The following is a 24,514-nucleotide window of genomic DNA, read 5'->3' on the forward strand; positions in this document are numbered from 1 at the left end:
CCGAGGCGGGGGCGGTCCCGGACGCCCCTCGGCCCCGTCCCGGTGCCCGCCCCGGTCCCTCCCCCGCCGAGGCGCCGGCGGTCGGCGCGGCCGCGGGGCTGCGCTCCCGCCACCGCTCCCGCCGCCCCCATGGGGCGCCCGACGGCGCGGCCGGCCCGGCGCGGCAGCTGAGCCCGGAGCCCCCCAGGTACCGTATCCCCGTCCAGACCGGGCATCCCCCTTCTCCCAGCCGGGCATTCTCCCCCCGAGCCCCGGGACTGGGTGTTCCCCCCGCTCCAGCCCCGGCGCCGGGCATCCTGCCCCGCTCCGCGCCCCATCCCGGTCCCGGGCAGCCTCCCGCCACCCCCGGGACCGGCTGCCCCTCTCATGCCCTCCCCGGGGTGCTGGGGGTTCTTTTCCCGGTCCGGTGCGGTGGGAAGGGGATGGAGGGGGCGGGAGCAGCCCTCGAGGGTGCCCCCCGCCCTCCGGGGGGTTCGTGATGGGCACCCGGGGGGGCTTCTTGGCCGGGGGGTGCCCCCAAGCCAAGGCAGGCGGGACAATGGGGGAAGGTTTGTTTTGCCCCTGGAGCACGGACCCCGCAGCGTGGCCATGAGGTGCCCCCGCCGTGGCGAGGAGGGTTTATCCGGAGCCAAGGCTGGGCTTCAAACCTCTGGAAAATAGATGGATCGCTAGTTCTGAGGCCCCGCGGATGGCATCCTCCCACCTCTCCTGCCTTTGAGTTGCGTTTCCTATTTAAAAGGGGCTTTTCTCTCCCTCTTTCGGCCTGGAAGCCAGCCCCGCCGGGCTGGGAGCCCAGCCCGGCTGTCGGCCGGTGCCGGCCGTGCCTGCTGCGGCTCCAGAGTGAGTTTTGGGATTTGCATCTTTTGGCCGTGCCTCCCTCGCACCCCCAAAGCCGCCCGGGGAGCCGGCTCTGAAAGCGGGGGGGTGCGGGATGGCCGGGGGATGAAGATGGAGGAGGAAGAGGAGCAGATGTAGCCGAGGTCTGGGGTTTGGCAGGGCAGCCTCCCATGTCGGGAGCGGGAAGGCTGGGATGGGCTTCCTTCCCGCTGGCACGTGGGGGGATGGATGGCGCAGAGCCCGCCGGGCTCCCAGCCCCTGTGGCACCGAGTCACCCGGGGGGATGTCCCGGGAGCAAGGCTGGGACACCCGCTGAGCTCCTGCCCAGCTCCTCGGGGCTGAAAACTTCCAGAAACCCCATCCAGGCTGCGTTTCCGATGGCTGCCGGACTTTTCCGGACCTGCTTCCCTGCCCTTTGCCCGCTGCATCCTCTCAGTGCTGGGGGAGGCAGCATCCCCGCAGCGCTGCCGGCCGTGGCACCCCTCGCACCCCGAGCTTGTTTTTCTGCCCTGGACGGGGGACAACAGCGGGTTTTGGCGTGGCTGGGCTGGGAGCAGGCAGGCACTGCCTGAGGAGGAGGCAGCCAGGCAGCGGCGGTGGGACATTTCCTTCCTGGAAGGCAGGAAGTGATTATGTCTTTGCACGGAGCCTAAAAATAACGGGCAGGTCTCTGCTGCGAGCAAAACTCCCCTGGGATTTGCTTGATTGATTTTTTTTTTTTTTGCTTAATTTTTTTGCTTGATTTATTAAGAGAGCGGGGTGTGGGGCGGGGGGGAGAGGAGATCAGTGAGCTCCGAGTCCTGCTGCATCCCACCCCGGCATAAGGTGCTGCTTGTCCTGGCAGAGGTGTGGTCTGCGGCGCTTCCCGGCCCCGTGTAAAAGGAGCCGTCCCGCAGCTCCGGCTGCCTTGCCCTCGCTGGGAGGGGAGCCGTGGTTAGCTATGAATAGCACAAAATCACAGCCCTGGCCTTCCCGGCTCGGCGTGGCACTGCCCAGGCCGGGGTTGTGCTGGGGGGGACAGGCTGAGCTCCCCAGCCCTGGGGACACCCTGCTCCCCCCGGCAGCCAGAGCGGGGTCACACCGCAGAACCTTCGGCGGGGAAAAGCTTGGCAGGTCTGGTTTGGGTGTGGGGCTGCGGAGCTTCCTGGCAGGCTGGGGGCTGGACAAAAGCTTTGCCCACAGGTCTCTTTGGAGATGCCCCCGGCCTTTATCTTCATGTTTTACGGCTTTTTGTTTTGTTCTTGCTTTGTGCTACTGGAAGGAAACCCTTCAGGCAGACCTTGAAACCGCTGGCGGCACAGCTGGCAGCGCTGGTGCTTCCGAGTCGGGGCTTTGTTCCTGTTTCCATTGCTGCTCCTCCTCGATGAAACAAACCCCTCACCTCAGCAGCAGGCAGCCCAAGCATCTCCTGCCTGCCCAAACAGCAGCAGGATGGGGCCTGGAGCCACTTAAAGGGACCTTAAAGGTCATCCCATTCCACCCCATGCCGTGGGCAGGGACACCTTCCACCAGACCAGGTTGCTCCAAGCCCCGTCCAACACTTCCAGGTTATTCCTCCCAGGCTGTGCTTAGCAAGGCAGGTTATAATTAACCTGATTCATAATGCAAAGCAGGTTTGTGAGGAAGGGCTGCAGCCTGGATGCCATTCCCAATGGATACTAGCATCCTCCTCATGGTGGGGAGCGCATTGGCATCCCCATTTCTGGGGTGACTTTTTTTTCTCCTCCATTCCCGGTGTCCAACAGCTTATCTGGCTTCAGGGTGGGGGGTTTCAAGTCAAGTAACTAAAGCCAAGTTGGTCACACGGAGGATGGGGATGGGGCACTCGGTTTTCTGCCCAAAACCAGGAGCATGTTGGGGAGGGGGTGTGAAATGCCTGACCCTCGTTATTCTGAATGCTTCTGCTTGGATTTGGGGGCAGGCATCCCACACTGTGGTGCTCGGCAGATGCTGGTGGGGGGATTGGCAGCATCCTCTGGACTAGAGAATGCTGCTTGTTTCATTATATTTTCAGCCATCACCACCGGCTCTCCGAGGAGCTCATGAGGATGGAGGGCAGTCGCTTTTGCTCCTTTAAAGATGTTAATAAATCAGTCAAGGCTTGTAAAAACAGGGCTGTCTGCTGCAAAGTTGCCTTTCCAGGGCCTTTTCCTGCCCGTGGCTGCAGGAAAAGCGCTTTTGGTTGATTTGAGGCGTTTTGGTTCCTTGCCTTGTTTTACCCTCGCAGCTCGCTGGGTTGACAGCGCATTCCAAACCATCTGCAGCTTAATGTGCTCTTTCTCACCTTTATTTTTTGTTTTATTATGTGCTTTTAAGAAGCCGAGCCGCTTCCTTTCGGCATCACCTGGAACAACAGGAGCCTGGTTCCCATGCAGCCTTTGCTCTGGGATATCTCCAGGCTGTCCCAGAGAAGCTGTTTGTGCGTGATTTCATTTTTTTTTTGAAGAAGAGGGTTAAAGAGCACACCGGGGCGGGGGGCTCAGCTCCAGCTCTGCTTCCTCCCAGCTCCAGTGATGCCCCTCTGGCTACACCAGAGCTTCCTGCTGCCCTGAGGTGTTTCCTGCCTCCCTGCTTGGCTCAGCAGTGCTCCAGGGATGCCCCTGGCTCCCTTGAGGATGCATCCACACCAACTCCATGCTGAAAAGCCACAGGGGCTGCCCCACACCGAGGCAGGATGGATTCATTAGGAGGACGCTGCCATTGCTGCTGCTTCTTCCCAAAGGGCTTTGCTTTTCATTTAGGGGAGCTTTAAAAGCTGTAAAACATCTCGAGGATGCACGGAAGGAGATTGATTTGATTTATTTCCTGCTGACAATGAGGCGGCCAGGCAAGTGCACGCTTCCTCCTCGGTGCAGTGGCCGGGGCAGATGCATCCTGCAGCTGCAGCCTGACCACCTCCCACTATATTTAGTCCATTGTTTGCTCCAGCTTTGAGTCCTCTCCAGGTCCTCGGGTGTGGGAATAACCCCTGGGCCGGGTGGAGGGTGGGAGAGGTGGGAAGATGGAGGGCAGCGTCGTGACTTCTGTGGGAGAGGCGGCGGCATCCGCACGCACAGCATCCCTTGGCATGCTCCGGTGGAATTCTTGGGATGCTCCCAGTGGCTCCTGTGGTATTCCCTGTGCAGGCTTGGCAGAGCTGGGTGGTTTGAAACAGGGGAAGGGAAGCACTTCTGCCCTGCCCACCCGGAGGCTGTGCTTTCTCGTTAGGCAGCAGGAATAATTAATTGGCGGTGCTTTGAATTTAGGGAGAACACCTGGAGAGGAACACTGCTGGTTTGTTTGGTGGGATGCCCTCGTGCAGGGTGTTGGTTCTTTTGGCAGCTGGGCAGAAAATGGGCTCTTTGTTCAGGAGCCTTGGCCGTGATTGATCGTAGGCTTGGCTTTGGGGTCTGTGGAGGGATGAGCTGCTGGCTGAGGGAATATTTCTGGGGTTTGTCCCCAAAAAAGAAGGGCAAGGTGCAGAAAGGAGGCCAGGGGGATGTTGTCTCTGTGTGCTCTCTCTCCTAGGAAGGAAACCCCCAAATACAGTATGGTGAAAGGGAAGGGATGCTCAAAACCAACCCACGCCAGCTGATGGCTAATGACATCGTTAAATCCACGTGGCTTGCTTCCCAGCCTCCTAACCTGGAATCACAGAATCCCAGAGTGGTTTGGGGTGGGAAGGACCTTAGAGATCATCTTGTTCCACCTCCCTTCCACTAGACCAGGTTGCTCCAAGCTCCATCCAGCCTTGAGCACTTTGAGAGGTATCGACAACTTCTCTGGGTGTCCTGTTCCAGTGCAGGAACATCTCCTGGTGCTTGCCAGCTGTGGCCAGTGATGGGGAAAACAATGATATTGGGGCTAATCCATCCTGGTCCCAGCCAGGATGGGCTCTGGGCTCCTGCTTCCCTTGGCTGGCTTCATTGCATCTCTTCCCATTGCAGCCACTAGCAATATTTGGTCAAGTTTTCAGCCAAGATCATTTTATCTGTTTTCCTGGGGTAGGGTTTTGCTTCCCTACCCATCCCAGTTTGTGTCCCAGCTTGCAGAGTGGGCACTGGGGGGTTGGTGTAAATCACCCTGCTCCCATCAGAGGCAGCAATACCAGTAAATAGCTGCTCCCATTTGGATAACACCAGCGCTCCCCTCTTCCCGTGGCTTTTTAGAGCAGCTCCCTTGGCTTCCCTCAGCACCCACTTTGGGTAATTTCGGTACTTTTCTTGCTTGGTTTTGCCTGCCCAGCCTAAGCAGGGAGTAGGGGAAGAAGCTGAGATGTGATTTCCTCTCTCCGTTCATTTTGTGGTTTGAAAGTCAATTTCCAAATCTGCCCGGCGTCTTTTATGCCTGTTATTTCTTGGTGTGGTTTGTCAGGAAAAGAAAATATCCCTGGGGGTTTTAGGGTGAGAGTGGGTGTCCGTGGGGAGGGGAGAAGGACAAAAGACATCCAGGAGCTGCCTGCTTAGGAGCTGGGGGGTGGAATCTCCATCCTGCAGCATGGGGATGGCTGGAGCAGACCCAGAGGGATCGATCCAGCCCACTGTTGAAAAGATGCACCCATTCTGAGCAAGATTAGGGAAAAAAAGCATCCTGGCTGGATGCCCCATTGCTGCTTGCTGCCTGAGCTCTCCAAAGCCTCGAGCACTTGCTCTGAAACACTCAAAACCTCCCGATTTTTTTTTTCTTCCTTGCTTTATTTTTGCCCTCACAGTGTTTCCATGAAAGAAACACTCAAGGCAACTTTGGAGAAATGGCAGTGGCCTGAAACAGCTGTTTTTGTTTCCCCCCCCCTCTGCTCTTGTGTGTAAAAGAAACCAGGCTGCCTAATGGTGCAGAAAATTCACAGTAGAGCAACAAGTTTTCCGTGGAGCTGGGAAGGAAGATGGGGAGGAGGGCAAAATGTGTGCCTGGGCACAGCGGTCTAGAAATAGCACATTTTCCGCAGGCTTTTCCCCCCACTTGAAGCATTTGCAGCTGCTGGGGGCATCACATTCGCCGGGATTGCAGGCAGGGGTTGATCCTGTGCTGCCTGTGAGGCAGGAGGAGCAGCTGCAGAAGGGTTTGTAGGGTTGGGTTAAAGCCATTCCCGGTATTCCTGGCGCTCAGCATCGCCCCGGAGCAGGTACAAAGGGTGCTGCCAGGGTTATTCCCATGCAGCACAAAGGAGGTTTTACTGGGGACTGTCTCGTTAGGAGTGGGCAGATTCCTTGTCTTTTCCAGGCTACCCCTTTGCCATCCCTGGCTTTGTTGGGAAGCCGGGATCCGGCCCCGGCTGGCGCAGACAGTCGGCTCATTGTCCCAGCCCGCTGGAGTGTGGCGGGATGCTCCTGGCCGCCGCCAGGCCTGGCCCTTTTTTCATTCCATCCCTGTTCAGGGATGAGCTCCCTGGGGATGGAGCAGGGGCTGCCTTTGGGGTCCCTGCCCGCCCTGGGTGCTCCCCTGGGATGGGGACGAACGGCTGCTGGCACACACCAAACAGCCAGTGACATGTGCTCCCTGTTCCAGAGTTTTCCCTGTGGGGAGGGACTCGGGAGTGGTTTGTGGGTGCTGGGAAAGCAGGGGACGGGGCTCTGTGCAGTGCCATGTGCTGACTCAGCAGATTTTAGGGACCGGATCCAGCATTTCGCCCTCCATTCCCCCCCTCCCTCCTCAGCCCTACTTTCACCTCCCCGATGGCCAAGCTGCATGGCAGGCAGGAAGAAAGCCTTTTGTGGGAGCGGGAGGGAAAGGGCTGGCTTAGCATTCCCTCCCTGGCTGGCTGTCAGCTGGGGGTTGCCCTGTGCCTGCCTGGGATTTTCCCATCCCAAATCAGGCTGAGAAATAAATTCCTCCTCCCTTTTACTTCTTCCCCTACCTCCTTGTTTGTCCTTTCACCTTTCCCCCTTCCCTCCCTGCTGCTCCCTGCCCATCCCGGCAGAGCTGCCCGCGGATGATGGGTACGACGGCCAGCGCGGCACAGCAGGCGGTCTCGGCATCCCCGCTGGAGAGCCGGGCGCCGGGAGACGGCAGCATGGAGGACCAGCACTCCCTCAGCATCCACTCCTTCCAGACCCTGGGGCTCCACAACAGCAAGGCCAAGTCCATCATCACCAACAAAGTGGCGCCCGTCGTCATCACGTAAGTCCCCAGCAGCCTCCAAAATTCTGGGTTTCTCCACCTTCTTCTCTGAATATTGGGGTTGGTTTCCATCTTGCCCTGTGCTGTTATTTTTTTCCTTTGCCCACCTGTGTGCCTGTGGCTCTTGCAGGTACAACTGCAGGGAGGAGTTCCAGATCCACGACGACCTGCTGAAGGCCAACTACACGGTGGGACGCATTTCTGAGGCCACGCTGGAGCACTACCTGGTGCAGGTGAGCATCTCTGCCACCCATTTCATCACCCAGCTCATTTCAGCCTGGGCTTTGGGGACCTTGGGAGTTCTTTAGGGGGGCTCATTTTGAAGATCACGTAGAAAAAGCCGCTTTTACTTGTTGAAGTCCCACCTGGCTCAGATCCACCGATATCCCACCTTCTCTGTTCTGATGTTTTGCAGGGGAAATACTTCATGGTCAGGGATGTGTATGGAAAATTAGATGTCTTGAACACTACTGGCAGCTGCGGCGCTCCCAACTTCCGGCAGGCCAAGGGAGGATACGCCGTGTTCGGGATGGGGCAGCCCAGCCTCAACGGCTTCAAGCTCGTGCTGCAGAAGCTGCAGAGAGAAGGCCACAAGGTTGGTGGGAGGGTGGGAGCCAGGCTGGGAAAAAAAAACCCAGGAGAGCTTTTAGACGGCCTCTCCCCCGCTGTCTGCAGGAATGTGTCTTCTTCTGCGTCCGCGAGGAGCCCGTGGTGTTCCTGCGGCTGGAGGGGGACTTTGTGTCCTACACGCCCCGGGGCAAGGAGAACCTGCACGAGAACCTGCAGCGCCTGCAGCGGGGCGTGCGGGCCGAGAGCCTGGAGCTGGCCATCCGCAAGGAGGTGAGCTGGGGCGGGAGGAGGGGGTGCGCACATCCCGGGGGTTGCCAGGCCAGGGGAGGGCTCGTGACGGGGCTCCCCCGGTCTGCCGTAGATCCGCGACTTCGCGCAGCTGAGCGAGAGCGTCTACTACGTGTACAACGACCTGGAGCGGCTGCGGGACGAGCCCCACGCCGTGCGCGTGCACTGTGACGAGGACATCCAGGTCACCGACGAGGTCTATCGCAGGCCTGTCTTCCTCCAGCCCTCCTACAGGTCCTTCCTCCTCCTCCTCCTCCTCCTCACGCGTGCTCCGGGCTCTCGGCACCCCTTATCCCCGTGGTGGTGGTGGGGATGGAGCCCCTCCGTGGTGCCGTCCTCACCAGGGCTGTCCCCATCCCGGCAGGTACCACCGGCTGCCCCTGCCCGCCGAGGGAGCCCCTTTGGAGGAGCAGTTTGATGCTTTCATCCGCTGCCTCAGGGTGAGCAGAGGGAAAGCGCCTGGTCCTTGGGGCCTCCTTGGGGTGGGGTTTGCTTCTGTGCTGTGCGGGGACCACGGCTACCTGAGAGCATCTGCTGGTTTTCCTTGGCTCTGCCTGTTAGAGGATGCCTGTGCCTGCACATCCCGCTCCCTTTGCTGTAGGATCCTGCTGGAGAAATCCATGTTGTCCAGCAGTTCTACCCCTGGCTAGAAATGACCATCCCTGGCCACCTCCAGGCAGCTCTTCCCTAAGTGGCTTTGTCAGGAAAGATCTGCCTTTGGTGAAAACGTTGTCAACGTCAGAGCTGCTTTTTCTTCTTCAACATTCTGGAAGATGAAATCTCAGTGGGCTGGGGATGAGTTGTGGGAACACCTCCAGTGGAGTGGACAGGCTGGTGGATGGAGAGGGCACCGGCCAGGGAAATGCAGTGGGTGGGCTGCCCATTGTCCTGTTTTCCATCCCCTGAGCAAAAGGGTGATGCCACCCACTGGGCCTCCATCCCAGCCACTGATGGGGCAGACCTGACTCTCCTGGGGTCTCCATCCCTCCATCCCTGTGTCCCTCCCTCCTAGGAGAGCCCCAGCCTGCTGCTGCGGGACCCCGGCAGACCCCCGCCCGCGCTGCTCTTCGGCTGCCAGACCGGCGTGGGCAGGACCAACCTGGCCATGGCCATGGGCACCCTGGTCCTCCACCACCACCGAGGGGCTGCCCAGAAGCCTGAGTAAGTGGAGCAGCCCCCAGGGTGGGGCTGGGGCCGTGCCCATTCCCCCTGGGGCTGGTCTGATTTCCTCCTTCTCCCACCGCAGCTTTCCCCCCTTGCCCAAGACATCTCCTAGGGACAGGCTCCGGGTCATCCAGACCTTCGTGGAGATGGTCCCCAAAGGCCAGCAGATAGTGGAGGAGGTAAGGGGGTGCTGGTGAACCCTCCAGCAGGCTGGCTGGGAGGGAGGGAGGGAGGGATGGAGTTTCCCCCCCAGATCCGAGGCTTACGGAGCGATTTCCCTCTCGCTCCTCCCGAGGTGGACGGTGCCATCGCCTCCTGCTCGGAGATGCACGACATGAAGGAAGCCATCTACGAGTACAAGAAGAAGCTGGAAGGGATTGGGGAGGACTATCAGATCCAGGTAATTGGAGGAGGGCTCGGGTGCGAGCCGTGGGCGCCGGGAAATTTATGGAGCTGTTTTTGCGCCGGGATGAGAAGAATGTAAATTCTGGAAACCCAAAGCTTCCTGCGAGCTGGAGATTTCCCAGAGATATGAAACCTGGAAGGTTGTGGAGTGTCTCTTTTTTTTTTTTCCCCCCCCTCATTTGTTTTAAAAGCCATAAAATGGAGCAGGCTGGGACTGGGGGAAAACAGACTGGTCTGGGCTTTGCTACTGCTTCTGGTAGATGACCTTGGGGGCAAATAATATCCTGTGCCCTGATTTCATCAGCTCTAAAATTGGAAAATCGATAGCAGCCTGGATGGTAAAAGTCCTTGGGAGCTGGGAGGGATCATTACAAATATAGTCACCCAAGGTCAGGCTTTTCTGGATGTAGGTTTATGTTTTTTCCTGCTGTTTTGAAGAGCCATCAGGGTGGCTTTCCATGCTGGAAAGCCGGGGTCTTCCCTGCCCAACCAGGGGGCTCCTCAGCAGGTGATGGAAGGAGGTTGGATGCTCAGGTGGAAGTGCTGCCCTGATCCCAGTTTCTTTGGAGATTAATTTTCCCATTTAAATGTTGAGCATGAAGTGGAAGTGCTGGAGCTGGTTGTAAAGAGCAGTATTAAACCAGGTGCCCTGTGGCAACAAAACCCATGAAAATGATTAAGCAACAGGAAAAGAAGGAAAGAAGGCATTTACAGTCACTTTTTCGGTGCCTAGTGGCAAATCCCAAATTTTATTCTCCCCTCTTCCCTTTTAGGGTGGATTGGGTGCTCTTTGTGTGCTGGCAGGTTCTCTTGTACAGCAGGGGAAGGTTGGGCATGGCACAGGGGATTTTCCCATTGCCTTGAAGCCTTTCCCTGACTTCTCCCTGCTGGGGAAAGCTGCTCTGTGTCATCCTGGGCTCCTGGAAAACAAATGGCTGGGGACTGCCGTAAATAAGCCTCAAGGAGTGTTTATTTGAAGTCTTTGTGGAGCAAGAGCAGGTTTAAACAGTGGCAAGGGGCCAGGAAAATGTGCTGGGGGCGCATGGAAGGTGAGGAGGGGAGAGGGGATAATGCTCAGTCATTGGAAAACCAGCCTGGACTTCTTTGTGTTGGAGTGGTGCTGGGTGAGCTGGTTGGTTCTGGGGGGAAAAAGGGCTTTTCTGGGCACGGAGGAATGATGTCTGTGGGTTTCTGCCTGGGTTTGGGCGGCAGAAATGGAGATTTAAGCCCTCAAGTGATGGAGGTGCAGGTGAATCCTGGTGTGGGATGCTGAGCAGCCAGACTCACACAATACCTGGCTTTCCACGGCTGAATGACGAGTGGATGGTTCCCCTTTCCACCCACAGGCTGTTCAAGGGGAATTGTTGGGAGGTCTGCCTCGGGTGGGAGCTCTGGGGTGGATTTTTTTTGCCAGAATCCGAGTGCTTGGGAAGCAGCACCGCTCTGCTGTCGGCAAACCTGGCACGGCTCCATCCCCACAGGCTTTTGTTTTGAGTTTCCAGAGCAAATCCCACTGCCTTTCCTCTTGATAAATGACTGCAGGCCGGATCTCTCTTGTGGAGAACAAGTAAATATTCATGAGTCAGCCGCGGCGTGTCAGGGATGAGCAAGCCCCGCTCGCCCAGCTGACCCCGGACACAGCTCTTCCCTCTTCCAGGGTTTTCCATCCTGGGAAAGTGGGTTCCACAGGCTCTCTGGGGGTGTTTGTGGATGCCATGCTGGGTGTTCCTTACCTGGTGCCAGGTTAATTTGTTGGATGGGATGCTCAGAGGTACAAACACCCCCCGCCCCTTCCCACCATGAGGTTTTTGAATTACGGAAAATCCCGAGGGTTTGAGTTTCCTCCTTGGGAGGGGATAGCTGTGGTGGAGAATATGCTGGGTTGTGGAGGTGATGATAAAGAGGAGGAAAACTTGCTGGAAACATTGGTGTCAGGATGCTTCTGGACATGGAAAAGGGAGACAGTTGGTACTGAAGGATATTGCAGGGTGTGTGGCTGGCACAGGGCCCTCTCCTGAGCATTTCATCCAAAGGCCATGGAGATGGCTGGAATGGGGGCAGGACCTCGCCTTTTCCAGACCCATCCCCTTGGGTTTGAATGTCCCAGCTGGACAGTGTGTCCCTGTGACAGCGTGGAGTGGTTGGAACTGCTCCAGGTGTGTCCTTGTGCTAAGGGAAAGCTTTTGTTCTGAGCCGAAATGTGAATTTATGCCTTTGAGCATCATTTAATATAGGAAACTGGAAATGTTTCTGTAAAAAAACATAAAACCAATTCATCCAAAGTGTCTGTAGGGCTGTCTCCCAGTCTCCTGCTCTGCTGGGGGCTGCAGGGCTGGTCAGCACTCAGCATCACACCTTCCCTGTCCTTTGCTTCCAGGGGAGCAGCACCAAAGAGTATTTCCTCCAGAGGACTCTGCAGAGCCTCGAACGCTATTTCTACCTGATTGCCTTCAACTACTACCTTCACGAGCAGGTAGGAACCGCCAGAACAACCCAAAACCTTCCTTGCCCTCTGGTTTTTTTTGTGTAGGGAGGGCAGGGACATCCCCCTCTGGTGTTACATTTTATTTAAATGGTGTGCTCTGCCTCACCCCTCCAAAGTCAAAATGTGGGGTTTGTTCCAAGCCTGTGATCCCCCCCTGAAGTGTCGTGTGTCTGTAATCCCACTGGCTTATTCTGCACCCAAGTCGAATCTCCCTGTTAAGTGAGGGAGACCAGGCTCGCTCTCGGCGCTTTTCCCCCCATCCTCTCCCTCTCCCTCCCTCAGAAGCCACACTGCTCCCGGCAGTGGCACCCCCAATAAACCCCCATAATCAGCACCCTCAGAAGCCCTGAGGGGTCTCTCTGCCTGCCTGCTGCTCCCACTGAATGTACAGCTTAGGGGGATCCCCCAAATGAACCGCGGCATCCCCTTGGAGCTCTCCCGGCAGGTTCTCCCGGCGGGGCGGCGGGCAGGGGGATGAGAGCCCAGGCTGATGGTGCCTCCCCCCCGGCAGTACCCCCTGGGCTTTGCCCTCAGCTTCAGCAGGTGGATGTGCCGGCGCCCGGAGCTGTACCGGCTGCAGGCCGACATGAACCGCGCCGAGCTCACCGTCGGCGCCCAGCTCGTCACCAAGGGCGCCCGCGTGCTGGTGAGTGCTCCCGGGGCTCCCGCTGCTCACAGGGACCCAGGCGGGTTGGGAGGGCTCTGTTCCCAGCCTGGCAGGGGAAGGAGGAGTCGGGATTCCTCTGGTCTCCTTCTCAGGGTTGTTCATTGTTTGTGATCTGTGACATTCTTTCTCTCCGGCGCACCGCGGGTCGGTCTGGCAGGTCGGGTTGAGGCACACTTAGGGCAGTGTTATCTTTTTATACTAAAAACCATTTGTACATTACCATAACCCCCCACTACCTATCTCCTGTGTTAGACAGTGAGTTCCTACCTTAAACCAATCCAAAAGTGCCACCATCACCCAGAAGACGGAAGCCAGGAAGAACAAAGAAGGAGGACAGGGCACACCCAAATCCCTCCATCTTGGGACCCTGATCCCCCATTCTAAAAACCCCAAAAATCTATTTTTCACCCTGTGACAAACTAACTGTTATTCTACTTAAACTCTCCTGACTTGTAATTCTTCATACAAAGCTGGTCATTTGCTCCATGGGTCACAATCAAAGTCACAGGTGTCCTGGGCTCTGTGCCAAGGTCTCTGAGCCCCCTGGCAGGGGCTGGAGCCATCAGGGACAGCCAGAGGGATGTCCTGGGTTCCAGGTGGGCACTGCACAGGTGGAAGCAGCACCTTCCCGGGGTGCTCACCCTCACAGAAGTGTGGAGGGCTGGGAGAAGCCCTTTAAAACCCCTTTAAGGCTGTGATGTGCTAGCCTAAGCTGTCACCTAACTCCTAGAGGTGAGTGCTGCAGCTCCAGTCACCTGTGGTCTCATGCAGATTGAACCCATGCTGTCTTCTGTCAGCCAGTTTGCAAAGAGCCCCTGTCTGGGAATCAATCATGCAGACTCCATTTTCTTCATGGGGGAAAAAGCCCCTTCTTAAGCCATATAACTCATTTTTGTACAGTTTTACTGACGTTGTGCGGGACTCCAATTGGTCAGGAGCTTTCTTGCCAGTTATTATATTGGTTATTCACAAGTTGTCACCCTGTATTGATTGGTCACTCGAACCCCCGGTGTGTACATGCAATTACCTCTCATGTTTGTGAGAGGTAGTTTTAATTTTTCTGTCTAACTGTGTAAATACAGTTTGTACAGGTGCTGGTTGTCTTTTACCCAAGAACAGATTGTTATGCTAACAAACTGCTCGCACCAGGGCTGCTTTCACATGGGAACTTGCAAAGGGCTGGCTTGACTTAGAAGAAATGACAGGCCAGCCAGAGCAGGCCTGATTTTTGAGACCTTTTTCTTATCATTTCTCCACTTTACTGCAACACCCTTGCAGATGGATGACAGAGAGCAGGTTGCAATTTTAATAAAGGAAAAAAGGAGGAGGTGTTACCACATTATATCACAGTACAAGCTGGCTTGTTCTGGGCAAATTAATTCAACTCAGCCAGCTCCATAAACTATCCCCTGGGCTGACTGTCAGGAACTTCAACCATTACATTCCTTCCTAAGCTGCCAGCATGTCACTGGTCCAGGATTTGGGGAGAGTAAAAAACCAGACCTATGAGCTATCCAGACCTGGTTTTTCAAATGTCCTTTATAAAGAAGGGCTTGAGAATAAACTCCTTCTGTTGCCACATGAATGGGGGATGAGAGGTTCTCCTTGTCCCCCCGCTGCACTCACCAAGGGTTTCCCTGTTGTAGGGCAGGTGTGGTGGGCTCTTGGCTCCAGCAGCTCCTGCTGGCACCCTCAGCAAGGATGGAGCTAGATGGTTTTAAAGTCCTTTCCAGCCTGAGCCACCTGAGGATAATAAATGTGTGGCCAGACATCCCTGTGCAGGTGGATGTGTCTGGAGCATCCTGTGACATGAGCCTGGGCTGCAGCTCCGTGGTTTCTGGGTGGGGTGGAGGAGGCTGTTGGTGCCTTGTGCTGCAAAAAGAGCCTGTCCCACCTTGGAAATGCAGCTTTGAGCCCAGGATGCTGCTGTTGAAAGGGTCTGGGGGCTTGTCCTGAGCAGGGCCCGTGGGTTGTGGGGTGCTGCAGAGCTGAGGGTGGGAAGGGGCATCCCTTGCCTGGGCATTGCTCTGTTCCAGGTGGCAGATGAGCGCTTCTGCCCGGATGTGCTGAGCACCGCCAAGGAGATGAGCGTGGCCAACTTCCGAAGGGTGCCCAAAATGCCCGTCTATGGCACGGCACAGCCCAGCTCCAAGGTGAGGGACACCGTCCCACGAGGGGCAGGTGTTGGATTTGGGGGGTTCCCCGTGGCAGGAAGGAATGAGGAATCTGACTCCATGTTCTCAGAAGGATAATTTATTGTTTTATGGTACTATATTATATTAAAGAATGCTGTACTAACCTATACTAAAGAATACAGACAGGATACAGACAGAAGGCTAAAAAGATAATAATGAAAACTCCTGACTCTCTCCAGAGTCCTGACACAGCTTGGCACTGATTGACCAAAGAGTCAAAACAATTCACAGCAGAATCCAATGAAACAATCACCTGTTGGATAAAGAATCTCCAAACACATTCCACATGAGCAAAACACAGGAGAAGCAGATGAGATCATTACTGTTTTCCTTTTTCTCTGAGGCTTCTCAGCTTCCCAGGAGATAAATCCTGGGCGAAAGGAATTTTTCCAGAAAACGTGAATGTGACAGGCAGGGACCCCACGGTGGCTCCCAGCCCTCCCATCACCCTTGCCCACCTTTCCCCCAGAGCCTGGGCAGCGTGCTGAGGTACCTGACGGATGCCAAGAGGAAGCACTCCCGCATTGTCTGGATCAACCTCCGGGAGGAAGCGGTCCTGGAGGGCAACGAGCAGATCTACACCCTGCGGGAGCCTGGGCTCCTGGAGGAGCTGATCCCCGTGCCTGCTGCCTCGCCCCAGCAGCTGGAGGTGAGCTCTGGGAGGTGCTGGGTGCTGTGGAGGTTCCCAGGAACCCTCAGGGGTGATTTCATAGTTCCTGCTTTCATAGTTCCTCGCTCTCTGGAGCTGCTGGGTTTGTTTTCCTTTGGGAACAAGGGAGCAAAGCAGAGATCTACCCTGGAAGAATTTATAGCATGCCTTGAGAGCAAGGGTAAAAGGCATCTGGGCAAAGGGGAGCGGATGTTCCCAGCTGGATTTCCAGGGGAGACAGGCAGGGGGGCCGCCAGCAGCAGCGTGGCTGCCTGGAGGAGCTGCCTGGTGTGGTGGGAAATGATGCTCCCATCAAACACAGAGGGACCTGGGCAGAACTGGTGGCCAGGACCTGGTGTGGGGTTTGGGGTGTTCACCTGCATCTAAAAACAGTGGTTAAAATCCTAATTAAAAATTGGGAGGGGCGGGTGTTACAGTGAGGGTTTCTCGTTCCTCTGCAGAAACTGGAGGCTGCCCTGAAGGGGGACCTGCTGAAGTGCCAGAAGTGGCTGGAGGTGTACCTGGAGTCAGAGAAGCAGATGAAGATGTTCAAGAGCTGCCTGACCACGCAGGAGATATTCAGCCAGCAGAAGAATTCCTGCCAGGGACTCACCTACCGCCGCATCCCCATCCCCGACTTCTGTGCTCCCAAGGAGCAGGTACCCAGGGAGGGGATGGTGCTGCTGCCTCCATCCCGGCCCTGATGCTGTGCAGGAATGTCCCTTGGGTGCTCAGTGCTGGTGGGGTGCTTGCCGGGGCAGGGGGGGATCCCCAGGAGGGGCTGTATGCAGAGGCTGAGTGCCTTCAGGTGGGCAAGGCTGGATCTGGCAGCAAGGAAGCAGGGAGTTCAACCTGGAGGCTGTAGGACAAAGGGGACCCCAAGGTGAGGAAGCCCTGCATCCCTAAAAACCCACTGGTTTCATCCTGGCAGGACTTTGACCGGCTGCTGGAGGCCATGAAGAGCGCCCTGGCCGAGGACTCTCAGGCAGCCTTCGTGTTCAACTGCTGCAGCGGCCGGGGCAGGACCACCACGGCCATGGTCATCGCTGTGCTCACCCTGTGGCACTTCAACGTGAGTACAGCGGGCTGCAACAGCCCCTGCTGGGCTTCCTGGGGAAGCTCTGGAGAGCCCATGGCAGCTGTGTCACAGCCAGAGGGCTGAAAGGAGGGTCAGGGTCAGGGAGGACTCTGTATGTTGGCATTTGCTGTGCCAGTGAGCTCCAGAAGTCTGGGTGGGTCCCTGGTGAGCCTTTACCTTCTTCCTGAGAGCTGCCTTCCCAGCATGAAGGGTTAAAGGCAGGGGAGAGCATGGAATGGTAGAATGGTTTGGGTTGGAAGGAACCTTAAAACTCATCTCGTTCCACCCCTTTGCCGTGGGCAGGGACACCTTCCACTATCCCAGGTGGCTCCAAATCCTGTTCAGCCTGGCCTTGGACACTTCCAGGGATCCAGGGGCAGCCACAGCTGCTCTGGGCACCCTGTGCCAGTGCCTGGAACAGCCCTCTGTCTATCCAGACACGTGGCTGGATAAAATTTCCATGTTCTGTGTCTGGGGGATGCTGGGGGTCCTGCTGGGCTGGATTTTTGTGCAGCCCATAATGACTCATTCCCTTCTGGCCACCCCAGGGCATCCCTGAGATGAGTGAGGAGGAAATCGTGAGTGTGCCCGACGCCAAGTATACCAAGGGGGAGTTCGAGGTGAGTCCTGGCACTCTCCCTGTGCTCCCTCCAGCCACAGCTGCTTGTTTGGAGGGGCGGTGGGACAAGGCAGGGAGGCTCCTGGTGAAGCTGCTGCCTGTGCTCCAGGTGGTGATGAAGGTGGTCCAGCTCCTGCCTGATGGTCACCGGATGAAGAAGGAGGTGGACATGGCCCTGGACACGGTCAGCGAGACCATGACCCCCATGCACTACCACCTGCGGGAGATCATCATCTGCACCTTCCGCCAGGTGAGCCTTCCCCTGGGCACTGGGCACCTCCAGGGGCTGCACCCCGGCTCTGGGACCTGCCAAAGCTGGGCTGGAAAGGTTTGGAAGGACAGGTGTCTGCTAAGGAAGGCAGGAGCCTCGCCTGAAATGGAGAATGCAAACCCCCCCCCTCTGAATTGCTATGAATTTTAAATTAAGGTAAAAAATATGGGAGCAGGAAATAACACTTCTTTAATAGGGAAGAAAATAAAAGGATAAAATGAACAATGCAGTAAACCAAAACAGCAGTGACAGAGTCAGAACTCAACCTGACACTCTGTGGGTCGGGGTGTTGGCAGCAGTGCCATTGGAATTGTGGCTGCAGCCCTCCTGCAGTGCCAGGGGTGGTTCTGCTGGAGCAGGGATCCGGTAGAAAAGGGTGGAGATCCAGGGGAAGAGGCAGCTCTTCCTCTGAAGATCCAGTGCAGAAGCTGTGCTGGAGTTCCAGAATCTCCAGATTATATCCAGGTAGGAATGCTTGGCTCCTCCCTCTGGGCTCACAGCTCCCAATGGGATGCTGCAGTTCTTATCAGCCATGCGGGGACATTCAGTGGCCTGTTATCAGCAGGTGTCCCCCCAGAGGGAGGAGTGATTGTGGAAGAGATAAGGAAAACTGCCCACTGAACAGAAGACAACTGCCATGCAGATGGCAAATAGAATACAATTTGCCTTGAAATCTGGAACACAGGTCATTCCTCAGGCTGCAGGTCTCTAGGGTGTCACCAGAGAGGTGCCAGGGTGGGGTGTTGGGAGGGTCCCCAGGATGAGGTGAGAGATGAGAATTTGGCTCCATGTTCTCAGAAGGCTGATTCATTATTTTATGATATTCTATTATATTAAAAGAAATATTACACTAAAAACCTTACTAAAGAAAGAGAGAGGATACATCAGAAAGCTAAACAAGAATGATGGACTCCTCAGAGTCCAACACAACTGATGGAGATTGGTTGTTAATTAAAAACAATTCACATGGGACCAATCAAAGATGCTCCTGTTGGTAAACGATCTCCAGAGCACATTCCCAAGCAATCAGATAATTATTGTTTACATTTCTTTTCTGAGGTTTCTCAGGAGAAGAAGTCCTGGTGAAGGGACTTTTCAGACAATGTCATGGTGACAGCAGGGCTCTTGTGCTCACTGTCACCCTCCCATCCTGTGCTGTCCCTTGCTGTCCTGCATCCCACCCCATCATCCCGTTATCCCATTATCCCATCCCGAGGCACAGCCTGCAGAGGGCAGGGCTGCTCTGTCCCACTCCACTCCCAGCCCCGGAGGCTCCTCTGGCTCCTCAGAGTTTGGGAAGGAGATTCAGCTTTGGGAAAGGGAGCTGCCCCTGGGAATGGACTCATCCATGGCCAGCTGAGCTCCACAGCCCTGTCTCACTCTGTGGAGATGATGAGGAAGGAAAAAGGATCATTTCTAACCAGGTTTGGGATGTTCCAAACCTGTGCAGCTCTATCACAGGGCCTTGGAAGGGCAGAGCCCAGGGCCTGGTGTTGTTCCTGGGGTGCTTTGTGCCCCATCCCACAGGGAATTCCTCACTGCATCCCTTGCTCCAGCTGCCACTGATCTGTGTTTGCAATTAATGGCCGCCAACGATCGATGGAGGGAAGAAAAACCAAAATGTTCAATCACCCAGGAACATCTGCAGCTTCCTGGGGGTTTGCTTCCTGAGATCCTCTGCATACTTTGGGGAGCTGGGAGAGAAAACCTCTGGAGACCTAACTATTTGCAGATGTAGGGATTATTAATTATTTATAGTCACATTTATTTTTTATTAATTTACCTTTATTCAGGATAAGTACTTTAATTTAATTTTGGCTTTCCCTCCTTTACAATGGCCATGGGGGGAGTTTCACCTGCTTGGCTGAACAGAAGGGAAGGGAAAGTGTTTTGGGGGCTTGGTTTGGTTTGTTCTGACCTCTTCCCACCCCTAACGGGGAGGAAAAATAGGAAAATGTAGGAAAATATAAACAATGGGACAAAAGAGAAATTATAGGATAATGAGATGGCAAATAATAAGATAATAGAAGAAAAATAAATAGGATCATAGAATAAAATGAGAAGTAATAGAGCAATAGAAGAAAATTAAATAGGATCATAGAATAAAATGAGAAGTAACAAAAGAAAAATAAACATAATGGAATAAAACAATAAATAAGAGGATAAAAAATAAGTAGGATAGTATAACAACATGGTAAATAATAGGATAATAGAATGAAAAATAAGTAGGGTAATACAGTACCAGGATAAATAACAGGATTATAGGATTTGCTTTCTACAAATACTGGCACCCACAAGTGGAGAAGACACCTTTTCCCAAGGGCACAGGTGGAGTGAGGAATTGCTGCTTTTAGGGGTGGCCTGTGGGATCAGGGCTCTGATTTATTAGTATTTATTAATTCCTAGAAAGGCCAGCATGCAGGGCTTAAAATAACGGCGATAAAAATTACTGTATAATTACATACAACATCTAATAAAACAATAAATAGAAATAACAATCACATGAGCACTGTAATATATGTAAAACATACAAGAGACATATTTATAATTTATATATATAAAGTAGTACTGGGAGATGTGATGGCCATCTTCTCCTTCTCTTCTCCTTCTCCTCTTCTTCTCCTCTTCTTCTCCTTCTCCTCCTCTTCTCCTTCTCCTCTTCTTCTCCTCTTCTTTTCCTTCTCCTCTCCTTCTCCTCTCCTTCTCCTCTCCTTCTCCTCTCCTTCTCCTCTCCTTCTCCTCTCCTTCTCCTCTCCTTCTCCTCTCCTTCTCCTCTCCTTCTCCTCTCGTTCTCCTCTTCTTCTCCTTCTCCTCTTCTTCTCCTTCTCCTCTTCTTCTCCTTCTCCTTCTCCTCTCCTTCTCCTCTTCTTCTCCTTCTCCTCTTCTTCTCCTTCTCCTCTTCTCCTTCTCCTCTTCTCCTTCTCCTCCTCCTCTTCTCCTTCTCCTCTTCTCCTTCTCCTCTTCTTCTCCTTCTCCTCTTCTTCTCCTCTCCTCCTCCTCTCCTTCTCCTCTCCTTCTCCTCTCCTTCTCCTCTTCTTCTCCTTCTCCTCTTCTCCTTCTCCTCTTCTCCTTCTCTTCTTCTCCTTCTCCTCTTCCTCTCCTTCTCCTCTCCTTCTCCTTCTCCTCTCCTTCTCCTCTCCTTCTCCTTCTCCTCTCCTTCTCCTCTCCTTCTCCTCTCCTTCTCCTCTCCTTCTCCTCTCCTTCTCTTCTCCTTCTCTTCTCCTTCTCTTCTCCTTCTCTTCTCCTTCTCTTCTCCTTCTCTTCTCCTCTTCTTCTCCTCTTCTTCTCCTTCTCCTCTTCTTCTCCTTCTCTTCTTCTCCTTCTCTTCTCTTCCTCTGGAAACAGAGGCTGAATCCAGGTGGGAATGCCTTCCAAGGAGATGTTTTTTCCTGGGCTAGTGCTTTACAATCCAAAAACTCATGGTTTGGGGTACAGTTTTCACCTGGCTATCTATTCCTGCTCCTGCCCCGCCACGTTTAGCCATCCCTCACCTCTTTTTGAGCTCTGGGAATGTTGTTACCCTCTGGAAACCACGAGGAAAGGCTTCTCCCAGGGCTGTGTCTGAGGCTGGGATGCAGGAGCTCCCCTGGGGGTGCCACAGGTGCCTCAGGCAGGCTTTGCTCCTTGCAGGGAAAGTCGAGCAAGGATGAGAGGGAGGCGCGGACGCTGCAGCTGAGGAGCCTGCAGTACCTGGAGCGCTACATCTTCCTCATCCTCTTCAACACCTACCTGCACCTGGAGAAGAAGGACTCCTGGCAGAGGCCCTTCAGCCTCTGGATGCGTGAGGTGAGGCTTTCCCAGGCTGCCAGCTTGGGCTTGTGTGGGAATACAGGAGTTTACTGGGAAGCAGGAGCCCATCCTTAACTTACACCCCATTTCTGGGCTTGTTGGGGCATCACCTGCATCCCTTTGCTCCCTGGCTTGGTGGCTCTCATGGGAAGCCACTGGAGATGCCTCTGGCACTGGCATCCCACCACATGGAGGGGAAGCTCTCCCACCAGCCAAACCTGCCTGGCCAGGACAGGTGGCACAGGGGGTGGGAGGGTGGGATGGTGGCATTGGATATCCAAGGGAAAAATGGAATGGGGGTCGAGTGAGAGACCCTAAATGTCCGTGTGGAATGGGTAAGAGACCCTAAATGACCCATATTTCCTTCTTGGGGGGGATGTAGGTGCCAGATTTATTTGGGATTCATTGATTTGAATGGGAATGTTGGCGAGGGGGGCTGTAAATTTCCCTGGAAAAGGCACTTTGGAGGTGGTACAAGTGCTGTGGGGGGCATAGGGGTGTGTGTGCTGGTGCCTGGGGGGTTCTGCGTGAAGGGAGAGTCAGGGGGGAGAAGGGGAAGATGGGGACATGGCAATTTTAATAATGCTGCTATTATTATTATCATTATCATTATCATTATTATCATTATTATCATTATTATCATTATTATAACTATTATTATTATTTTAAATTTATTTAAATTTTATTATCTTACTATTTTCAATCCTAATTTTTATTCTTTTATTGTATTACTTCCATCGATGTACCCTGTGATTCCACTTGTTTTTTTTTTAATTTATTTTGTCGTTTCCATCTCTTCATGCTGCAACTTTTTGGGGCTGCATCCTTTAGTGCTGCACCTTTTGGGGCTGCATCCTTTACTACTGCAACTTTTTGGGGCTGCATCCTTTCCTGCTGCCCCTTTAGTGCTGCACCTTTTGGTTAAGGCTGCATCCTTTAGTGCTGCACTTTTGGGGTTGCACATTTTGGGCCTGCATCCTTTAGTGCTGCACCTTTTTGGGGCTGCATCCTTTAATGTTGTATTTTTTAAAGTAGCACTTTTTGGGGCTGCATCCTTGAATGCTGCACCTTCAGTGCTGCACCTCTTGGTGCTGCACCTTTAATGCTGTATTTTTTAAACCAGCACCTTTTGGGGCTGCATCCTTTACTATTGCAACTTTTTGGGGCTGCATCCTTTAGTGCTGCACCTTTTGGGGCTGCATCCTTTATTGCTCCAACTTTTTGTGCTGCACCTTTTGGGGCTGCATCCTTTAGTGCTGCAACTTTTTGGGGCTGCATCCTTTAGTGCTGCACCTTTAGTGCTGCACCTTTTGGGGCTGCATCCTTTACTACTGCAACTTTTTGGGGCTGCATCCTTTAGTGCTGCACCTTTTGGGGCTGCACCTTCAATGCTGAACTTTTTGGGGCTGCATCCTTTCCTGCTGCCCCTTTATTGCTGCACCTTTTGGTTAAGGCTGCATCCTTTAGTGCTGCACTTTTGGGGCTGCACATTTTGGGGCTGCATCCTTTAGTGCTACACCTTTTTGGGGCTGCATCCTTTAATGTTGTATTTTTTAAAGCAGCACTTTTTGGGGCTGCATCCTTGAATGCTGCACCTTCAGTGCTGCACCTTTTGGGGCTGCACCTTTAATGCTCTATTTTTTAAACCAGCACCTTTTGGGGCTGCACCCTTTAGTGCTGCACTTTTTGGGGCCGCATCCTTTAGTGCTGCAACTTTTTGGGGCTGCATCCTTTAGTGCTGCAACTTTTTGGGATTGCATCCTTTAGTGCTGCACCTTTTGGGGCTGCACCTTTAGTGCTTTTGGGGCTGCATTTCCAGCACCTGGATTTACATCTGCCCTCTATCCCTGCTTTTCCTGGAGCATCTTTTAGCGCTGCATCTTTTTTGAGTGCAGCCCCAATAGGTGCTGCCCCTTTTAATGCCACATCTCCTGTGTGTGGGGTTTCCATCCCCCCTCTCCCCACTCCCCCTGCCTGCTGGAGGGGAGGGAAAAACACCCAACCTGTGGATACAAGGAGCCTTTGACCCCCGGGGCGCCCCTTCCCGCTGCATAATCCCCGCGTTTTCAGCAAAAACAAGGCGCCATTGTAGCTTTTTGGCAGGAGGGTGCCAAAGCCAACAAACCCTGCGATGGCTGACCCCAGCAGCAAGGAAGAGGCTTAGAAAATGGATAAACTGGGGCTGGAAAGAGGCTGGGGGAGGTGAAGGGGGTGCTGCTACCGGCATGGGGGAGGATGTTCACCCCGGAGGCGGCCAAAGCATCCCCGGGGCGACGGTCAAAGCATCCCCGGGGTGGGTGGGAGGGGGATCCAGTGTCCCTTGTCCCTCTGTTTTCCAGGTGGCAGCAGTGGCTGGGGTCTACGAGGTGCTGAACCAGCTGGGCTTCCCGGAGCTGGAGAGCCTGGAGGGCCGAGCCCTGTGCACGCTGCGGGGCCGCTGGCAGGCACAGGGCGCCACGTCCCGGCCCTTCCGCGGGGACTTCGTGTAGGACGGGGCCCCTGGGGGGAAGAGCGAAGCAGAAAAGACTGTTTTCCCCAAATCTGAGGGTGTGGGGAGGGAGGGGGGAGCCTCGGAGCTGCCTTAGGACGGGAGGGTTTCTGGGGTTCTTTTGGACGCAATAAAAATGTTGTAAATTAAAAATGGAGACCTCCCTCGCTTTATCCCCGAGGCAGTGTGGCATTTACACAAATTTATACATTTGCACACACAGAGGTGTATTTATGTGCATAAACACACACCTAAAACATGCCTATATACACATAAATATATATATATATGGTTATATTTTTATGGCTCCATGCATATGTGGAGAATCAGGACTCACAGAAATCCCAGTCACTTCAAACCTGGGTATTTTTAGGGCTCGGGCATATTTGTTGATTCTTCCCAACTCTTTTTAGTCGTGGGTGCAGCTGGGGGAGTGGCAGCTGTGGTACCCAGTTTTGGGGTGCCTCCAGCAAGTGGTGCTGAGGGGGCTGAGCTGCTCAGCAAAGGCACAAAAGCGAAATTAATGCTGGGGGGGTTTCCTTTGTTTTTTAAGGAATGAGTGAAGAATGAAGTGAATCCAAAGGAGGTGATAGAAAGAGGGGTCCCAGTGCCCTGCTGGCCTCACAGTGGGGTGAGAGGGAAAAGTCTCTTGGAGGGAGGAGAGAGCAGGATGGGAAGCACAGAAGCAGGAGCACGCTGTCTGTCCGTCTGTCCCAGCTGCCGCTTTCATCCGCTGCCAGTGGCGGGAGGTGGCAGAAATTCAAAGGTGGAGGCTGGAAAGAAAAACAACATTTTAAAATAGCAGAGTGCTGCTTTTTCTTCAGCCTTGGCTGTGACAGACCCAGGTCCCAAGGGGTCCCTCATTTTCTTTTTTTTCTTTTTTTTTTTTTTTTTTTTTGGCTTAGCTGCACAT

General features: G+C 54.4%; 1 protein-coding gene across 1 annotated transcript; it reads left to right on the top strand.

The window, feature by feature from the left end:
* Positions 1–70: 70 nt before the first annotated feature.
* Positions 71–23,653, top strand: PALD1 (phosphatase domain containing paladin 1). Its single transcript, XM_084210242.1, has 20 exons — positions 71–187; positions 6,734–6,933; positions 7,064–7,166; positions 7,349–7,528; positions 7,609–7,773; positions 7,865–8,025; positions 8,156–8,231; positions 8,804–8,952; positions 9,038–9,134; positions 9,251–9,355; positions 11,738–11,833; positions 12,357–12,491; positions 14,549–14,665; positions 15,177–15,356; positions 15,818–16,015; positions 16,288–16,428; positions 16,983–17,054; positions 17,163–17,303; positions 20,955–21,110; positions 23,453–23,653. Exons 2-20 carry the CDS (start codon positions 6,746–6,748, stop codon positions 23,600–23,602), a joined length of 2,610 nt encoding a protein of 869 aa, XP_084066368.1. The 5' UTR covers positions 71–187; positions 6,734–6,745; the 3' UTR covers positions 23,603–23,653.
* The last annotated feature ends 861 nt before the right edge of the window (positions 23,654–24,514 follow it).

The sequence above is a fragment of the Fringilla coelebs genome (assembly GCF_963513975.1).
Source record: "Fringilla coelebs genome assembly, chromosome: 8".
Classification (NCBI taxonomy): Eukaryota; Metazoa; Chordata; class Aves; order Passeriformes; family Fringillidae; genus Fringilla; species Fringilla coelebs.